General features: G+C 41.2%; 1 protein-coding gene across 1 annotated transcript; it reads right to left on the bottom strand.

Annotated features, from left to right (window-relative positions):
• Window positions 1–948: 948 nt before the first annotated feature.
• On the bottom strand, window positions 949–7,696 carry rgs7bpb (regulator of G protein signaling 7 binding protein b). Its single transcript, XM_030434850.1, has 6 exons — window positions 7,529–7,696; window positions 7,064–7,236; window positions 6,185–6,315; window positions 4,536–4,674; window positions 4,311–4,381; window positions 949–3,946 (listed from the first exon to the last, which is right to left on the bottom strand). Exons 1-6 carry the CDS (start codon window positions 7,658–7,660, stop codon window positions 3,855–3,857), a joined length of 738 nt encoding a protein of 245 aa, XP_030290710.1. The 5' UTR covers window positions 7,661–7,696; the 3' UTR covers window positions 949–3,854.
• Between the last annotated feature and the right edge of the window lie 122 nt (window positions 7,697–7,818).

Below are 7,818 nucleotides of genomic sequence, written 5' to 3'. Positions count from 1 at the left end.
TGTATAGGTTTGTTCCTAATGAACAATTGGAATTTTTCTACACATAAAACACTTAACACAGATATTTAAGAACACTTTAATTCTTAAATGTTGTGCAGTCATTTTGTAAATTAATAGATTAATGGTGCGAATGCCTGACTAAATATAACACACACACATATGTGTATGTATGTATATATGCCATTCATATTAAAGAAGTGGAGAAAGTGGAACCTGCGGTAAGTTGGAAAAAACCTTTCTCATGGAAAACCTGATATGCATTTGTAATCAGAGGATAGACAAACGGTGGAAAACTGAGCTAAATGGAAATTATTTGCCTGACACCAACAACACTGAGAAGACGAAAACGGTGACAGAGAAGTTAGATTACAAAGTGTCAGCCCAGACGCCACAATAAGATGTTGGTATATAACACAAGCACATCATTCAGTGTTTTAAAGTTTTATAAAAAAAAGTAAGTAAGTAAATCATTTTTAAATGTATTTAAAAAATATCTCTAGCATGAAAGTGTGAGATAAAACATGGTGATTAGTGATCCGTAGACGTGTTTCCCCCTCCACTCTATTTTATATATAATTATTACTTAAAGGTTGTTACGACCCCAGAGGTCGTACAAAAAATTCTGTTGTATGTGCTTTTCATTACCTCTTCTTAGAGACTCCTCTGCTACCTGAGTGTGAGTGATTGGTTGCAGGTTTGTTTGATTGTAGGTTGTCCAGGGAGCTGATTGGTTCCAGCCAAGAGTTTAAAGGCCGGCTCTTCCCAGTTCCTGTGGGCTTCCCTCTTTCAGCCAGACAGCCAGCTTGTCTGTTTGTGTGCGAGATGTGTTTTTGAATAAAACTTTTAAACATACTTCGCTGCTGTTGGTGCTTGGGGGATGGGAAGAGAGAGTCTCAATTTAATGTTTCACCAGGGTTTCCCGTAGGCTGATAAAGACAATAGGAAATGTTTACATATTTGTATATAAAACTTTATTCACATTATAAAATGTCCTAAGCTGTACATTAATCTGGCTGTGGATTCTCTATACTGCAGGACACACCAACTACACATGGCCTACTCTTTGTCATATACATGCCGAAACAAAGAGTTTAGCAATTAAGACACCACCACTTTAGATCACATTAAAGAAATAAACTTCACAAACATGAATTAACAAATGATATTGAACTGACATTCAATGGGAATGTGGTTCTTGTACAATGCGTTAGATTGAGAACTTGATGTGTGGATTTCAGTTCTACTGTTTCTCTATGTGGAGCATCTGCAAAGCCTTTTTTCAGGGAAGACCGCCAAGACATGCAGCACATTTGTAGGAAACAACTAAAAGCCCTGCTAGTCCCCCCTAGAGGCTGCAATGATCCTTACGTCCTAAAATTTAAAGGGTCGGACAGGAAGAGCAACATACTGATGGCTCACTTTTCTGTATGGTGGTGTATTAGAGCAATCATAATAATATTAAGAGTTGCAGCTTTACAAGGATATGGTTTATTAGAGAAAATGTTTACATTTCCGGAACAAAATATCTGTTATGATTGGAATGGCTAGGTTAGATTACATGTAAGGGGCATTAAAAGAAGCATCTCAGAATTTACATTGTTATTTTTCAAATGTTGCCACTTTTGTTGTCAAATATTACTTTTGTCCTGAGGGGGATGCTAGAGACAAGGTCATGATGTTATTAAAGGTGTCATTCGTAAGAAACTGCCAGAGTTGAAGTTGCAGGATAACCACTAACTGCTGCTCACTATACTGTTTGCTGTGGCTGTCTTTGGCTGTAGCTAGCTGCCGTTTGCGAGAAGCTCAGTTAGCTGTAGAGCTAAGTGACCCTATTAGCTGATGGGAGTCTGCCCAAACTGAAACCATACAAAACAACCAAGCTCAGCTGGCCACCTCCCTCTAAACTCTCTTTGACACCAGACTGATACTGATCACAGTCTGACAACAGGAGATACAGTACAGAGGTGATTTACAGCAGTTCTGACCAGGACTATGACTATTAGGGCAAGAAGATACTGCATGCGGGGACAGTAGAGAGGTGCAGCGGCAGAGGTCCAAGAGAGAGTCGGGCATCAGCGGTGTACGAAAACCGCATCTAAAGCTGGAATATTTGCACATCTTACTCTTTGAATTGAAGAGTTAATTCAACCAAACCAGAGGTGATTGTGGAACGACCAACTTTTATTTTGTGTGATTTACGATGAGTCAGTGAAGCAAATAAGCTCTTCTTAGTTCTTAGTTTGGTAAAAGAGAGAAACATGAATTCAGAAGGTGTACAGTTGTATTTTTCTTTTTAGTACTTAAAATGGGTGTACATTTCTCCATTAGTGAGTTTATTTTGTTCGTTTGTTAGGCAAAGTAACAAACTTGTTGCTGTTACACCTCCCAGCAAAAACTAGACAACCGCCTCTTGAATTACAAAGTGGTGCTGCGAGACAGGACAGGCCGGGGCTAGCTGGTTAGCGTGCTTGCTTCAGTAGACATCTCTGTAACACAATAAATGGACATCTTTAACATAATGTCAACACTGCCGTCTTTTTTTTATGTTTTAAACTAAAATCCCGTCCATATCTTGCCCCTGTAAAATGAAAAAGGGGACTAGGCTTTGATGGGGAATTTCGAGTTTACTTAGCAAGTTACATATTTTCTAGATATTTATGTTTGCTTGCTATTTTTTGGGAGTTTAAGGCTGTTGCTTATGCTAAAGTCAGTAAAATTATTAGCATTCATCCCCTGGGGACCATGAGCAGCCACAGCAGATTTCATGAAGTGCAGGGTTACCTCCCTCAATCTGCTGAAGACGTCTATAAGGCAAATGATTTTGGCAAAGCTTTGTAACAGGTTTATCTGATGTTTACATTTATGCACGCATTATTTAAATTCAGAATGCTTTTTTTTCTTTTTTTTTTTTTTTGCAAGAGAAGAAACATATTTCCAAGCCAATCACGTATATGCATCATTAGTGTAGATGAATTGCTTTGTGTGTGAGATGTCACACAACACAGCCAAGCAGAGACTCACCTGGCAAGAGCCTCTACTGAATGATGTATGGATGGAATACATCGGGAGGTCGCTGGGACTAATACTTCTCACATTGTGAAACATTCAAACTTGGAGGGGTGACACAAGCACAGACAGCTGATCACTAAAAATGCCAGTGCATAGCCTGAATATGTACATTTTTATACTCTTGCTTTATATGAAATGGAACACAGCAGAGAGACAAGAAAGGGAGCTGGCTGACTGTGTGGGGACCAAGTGAAAAAAAAATGCAAAGAAGCAACACTTTCAAAAGAGCCAGAAAACTAAATAGAGTCCTGCAAAGGCTTCAAAGTAAAACAAGAACACGGCCCATGCCTGTGTCTTTAGAGTCCCACCGAGCAGAACCTGAATGGCACTGACAAATAAAAGACCTGTTGGCGTGCATTATATTTTTGCTTTATTTTATTCTTTTATTTTATTCTTTTTTTGACTGCTAGCTTCAATATACCCCCCCTCCCGCTGTAGGAAAAAAAATATGTTTGAAGATCCAGAAACCAAATCCGAATACCATCCGAGCCAGAATTTTCACACAACAAAACTGACCACACCGGAGCGAGCTGAGTGGCAGATCTCAAGAAATGAACGATCGACCGGCTTTAAAAAAAAAAAAAAAAAAAAAAAAGGAACATCAAGATGAAGACGACAAACGGGACAGGATCTGATAACATATACTACAATATTACAATTTTAGATAGTATGAAAAGAAAAACTCTGAAGGATAAAATGTACTAGGATTCAGGATTCCCTTTTTTAAGTGTACATCACAAAATGTGATCAAATAAAAGTCTTTTCCTGCGTGAGCCGTCAGACTCTCAGCCGGACACCATGCAGCAGAGTCCGGGGAAGCGTCTCTTCCTCTGTCTGACCAGTGGACCTGGAGTCAGATTCAACAGGCTGCTGTCATCTGCAACAAACAAACACTTTGGAATCAGGCCTCATCGTGTCATCACAGGAGATGTTGTTGACTAATATCAAACTATACTGAATAACTAAATGGAAAACAACTTTTATTTTCAAATGGTTTCTAGAGTTTTCCAATTATTGTAGTGGACTAGAAGTGTGGAGTAGAAGCAAACGTAATTCTTACACTAAAGTACCTTAAGATTTTACCCAAGTACATCATTTTGAGTAAATGTGCTGAGTTACTTTCCACCACTGCTCTGGGCATTGTTCCTATGGTTGGAAAACTTTACTGAAGAATCAGAAGTTGTCATGAATGTGTTAAATACAGATCTGCAGACGGATGTTTATGAACAAACATTACATACCTTGGTTCTTCAGTGGCAATGGCATCGTGTCCCTGAGTTTGCTGAGTAAGTTTCGCATCTCTCGCATATCTCTGTGAAAACAAAGGCACGCCAACTCAGCCGATAGTTATTTCACCGTGGATGAATTACCCTCACTACACAGCAGTGGAAAGATACAGGTTACGCTGCGTCAAGAAAAAAACAACTTGAGAATATATATTTGACGAGCAGGTGCAGGATGTGTACCTCTCTATATTTTCAATATCGGTTCCCACCAGCCACTGCTCGTGCAGGAAGTCGATGGGCGACGAGGATCGGTCTTCCAGGATGGGAGCGTCCGAGCTTTCATCCATCCGGAAGTCCACCCTCGGCTCCGAGTCCGTTCCTTCAGGGCCGGACGGAGACACCAGCCGTGAGCGCAACACAGAAACATTCACCACATATACATCTAAAAAGCATATTACTATGATTACTTGACATAAAACTGGAGTGTGATCATTTTTTGCACGTCAAGTTATTTAGTGCGTTTGTAAAATGATACAATTAATTCAATTCCTCAAAAAGTGGATCCATTCTGAAGTGTCAAATATCTTGTGACCGTGCAGGGCCTGTTTACTTTCATCAGTTTTAAAAGAAATGGCCTCTTCTCTAGATTTAATGAAGTGACATTCATTTCCTAAAACCCTTTTATATGAAAAAACCATGCAAATGAACCCAAGCCATCTGTAGACCAGACTAACAGCTCCCTGCTGCCCTCTACTGTTTCAACAGAGTGTAAGCTGAACTCTCATTTCCTCAGATATCATCCAATGATGTGCAAATCGATATCACATCTCACGTGAGTAGAGGTGTTATGGCCACAATGCATTCCAACCATATATTGATTATATTGATGTGAGAAAGAATACACATGTGGAACAGCCGAACGACACATTGATGCATCAGTAAATATAAACCGAGAATACAACATGCATTATCCTGAAATATGCCATTCTGCATGATGACTGCTTTTACTTTTGGTACTTTAAGCACTGTATATTTTGATGCTATGTAAAAATCTAAATGCGTGACGTGTAACAGAGTATTTCTACACTGTGTGGGAGATCTAGCTCTGCCTCTGGTCACCTGTGACGTGCTCGCTATTTTCTTATTTGCTGTCCGAACACAGGTCGACACATTCTCTAGAGTCCTCAGGACTCCCTGCGACGGAGTCATGATGATGGTTATTATGTCATTTGTTTAATTTCTCTATAAGCCACAGATGGGCTCTCTACCTTACCTGCCCACATGGATAGACAGAGATACACGGCCTTACCTAAACCACATTATGATAACTCAGTATCTGTGATTTGTCATGTGCTCTACTGTGTTATTTCTGCTCTATTTGAAAAAAAAAAAACGTGTGTGTGTTTTTCTATCGTTCATGGGAAATTTTGGTAAACCATAGTGTAATGTATACACATATAAGACTTGTGTTCTTGTGACTTGTGACTTCTTGTTTTGTTTTTATTTAGGATGTATTTTACCAATGCTGTATTAGTCTTTTTTATAAATATAGCATCAAAGTGTTCCACATAAACCCTTTTCTTTGAGCACACATGTTGACTTGGCATAGCGGGAACAGCTCAGGTGTTACTAACAACATTAAGGTTGAAGTTGATTTGAACCACGGTCATCATGGTGTCACGTGATGCCCATGGATGGGGTTCAATTACATGAATCTTTGTTTGTTTTCCAGGTCCAAAGATTACTTTCACATTTGGATCAAATTCAAAAGGGTTTCGAATTATAAAGATGATCAGTTATATTGAAGCTGGCTTTCAGTCCTTCAAATGCGGTGGCAGGAAAACACTAATTTTGTGTGTGTGTGTGTGTGTGTGTGAGAGAGAGGGTACTTTTTCTGTGCAGCTGCAGCACCCCCAGCAGGCACATGGATTTGAGCATCTCTGTTATGAACATCTCCAGGCAGCACTGCAGCTGGATGAAGAGCCGACAGATCTCAGGGTGGATCTCTCCGTCCTCTGGACTGCAGCGTGAAGAGGTGGAGGAGGAGGAGGAGGAGGAGGAGGAGGAGGAGGGTTGGGAGGAGAAGAGAGAGGATGAGAGGATGACAGGGAGGAGGGAAGGAAATAGAAAGGAAGACGATCCAGACAAACAGACGGAGGGCATTGTGAGGAAATGTTCTCTTTACGTTCAGGCTGAGCAGGCGTCAGAACACGCTGTGGGTCTAGCTTTCTGAACATGTTCCTCCACTCTTTCTCGTTCATTTCGCTACAAATGTGTTTTAAATTTTGTTTTGGTTTTTTTTGCTGCACAAAACAGTAATAACCTGACTTTCAGTTAAACAAGTTATTACAAACATGATTTTGGGATTTTTATAATAAAGTTTTCCGCATGAAAGCAAATGGATTTCTCTGTATTTATGGTTTGAGTGGAACTGCTGCTTGGTGGAAGGTTAAGGTCCGCTTTATTTTACTTTCACACTCCTCCTGTCTTGTTATCTCATCATACCAGAATACATATTCTGTCTTTTGTATTCAGTACCTACTGCCAGTAAATACAACGTATAGGCAGTTATGTTTCTTGCATTGTTTAAGTCAAAGGAATAGCTAGATCAAGGAGTCATACAGTATGATTTTTAAAAAAAAATCTGATTTATTGAAGGGGGAAAATCAGGGATGGAAATGTTGCATAGCAAACAAAGAGAGACGCCTTTCTGCTGCCGTTTTTCTTTCTCTGTCCCAACACCAATCACTCTTTGTTTTCCTTCTTACCCTGAGACAGAGATGTCGGCGAGGTCCTGGTGAGCAGCCCGGGCCATGGAGCATCCTTTGGACCGTGTGTGGTGCATCTGAGCCCGCAGAGACGGACAGTCGGCTGAGATCTCCCCGACGGAGATCACCTGCTCCCGGTACAGCGCGACGAGGGTGTTGAATTCCTGGACAGTCTGCAGGGAAACACAACAACAACAACCATCGACTGCTTGTCAAGCCCTGGAATCATCTTCTCCACAGTAAAAAAAAAAAACAAAAAAGAAAAAAACACAAAGCTTTAAAGGATTCTCTCATGAGTCCCCCTCTTTTTTTGCGCCACCGCTGCGCCTGCACATGATAAAAATCGCTGTCTGTCTGGTAAACAGAAGAAGCAGCAGCAGCAGCAGCAGTCCTTTACTGGTGCAGAGCAACGATCCTACCGATCCCTACCACAGATGGCTGTCAGTGGTTTTGTTTTGTTCTCACCATCCTGCTGCCGTCCACGGCCCCCTCCGTGCTCTCCCGGCGCTCCGGCTCCGTCTGCGCCACTTTACTGACGGGGAAAATGATCCCTGCAGATCTTGGGCGCTTTTTCCGCCCGTACGGTGCAGAACACATGCATGCACACCCACCACCGGAGCCCGAGCCAGACGCACACACACACACACACACACACACACGGAGAGAGAGAGAGAGAGAGAAAGAGAGAGAGAGAGACTCCTCTTTTCTCTCGTGTCCTCTGTTAAAGAAGGAGAACGACCCGCTCTCCCAGCAGC

The sequence above is a fragment of the Sparus aurata genome, chromosome 12 (assembly GCF_900880675.1).
Source record: "Sparus aurata chromosome 12, fSpaAur1.1, whole genome shotgun sequence".
Lineage (NCBI taxonomy): Eukaryota > Metazoa > Chordata > Actinopteri > Spariformes > Sparidae > Sparus > Sparus aurata.
Note: the sequence above shows the minus strand (reverse complement) of the source record. Positions and strands in the feature narration are given on the sequence as shown.

Excerpts from the sequence above, each read along its gene's own strand:
- rgs7bpb (XM_030434850.1), bottom strand. The coding sequence starts at position 7,660 with ATGTGTTCTGCACCGTACGGGCGGAAAAAGCGCCCAAGATCTGCAGGG. Across the intron at positions 4,382-4,535 it reads GATATTGAAAATATAGAGAG|AGATATGCGAGAGATGCGAA; the intron begins GTACACATCCTG and ends TTGTTTTCACAG. Across the intron at positions 3,947-4,310 it reads ATTGCCACTGAAGAACCAAG|ATGACAGCAGCCTGTTGAAT; the intron begins GTATGTAATGTT and ends TGTTTGTTGCAG.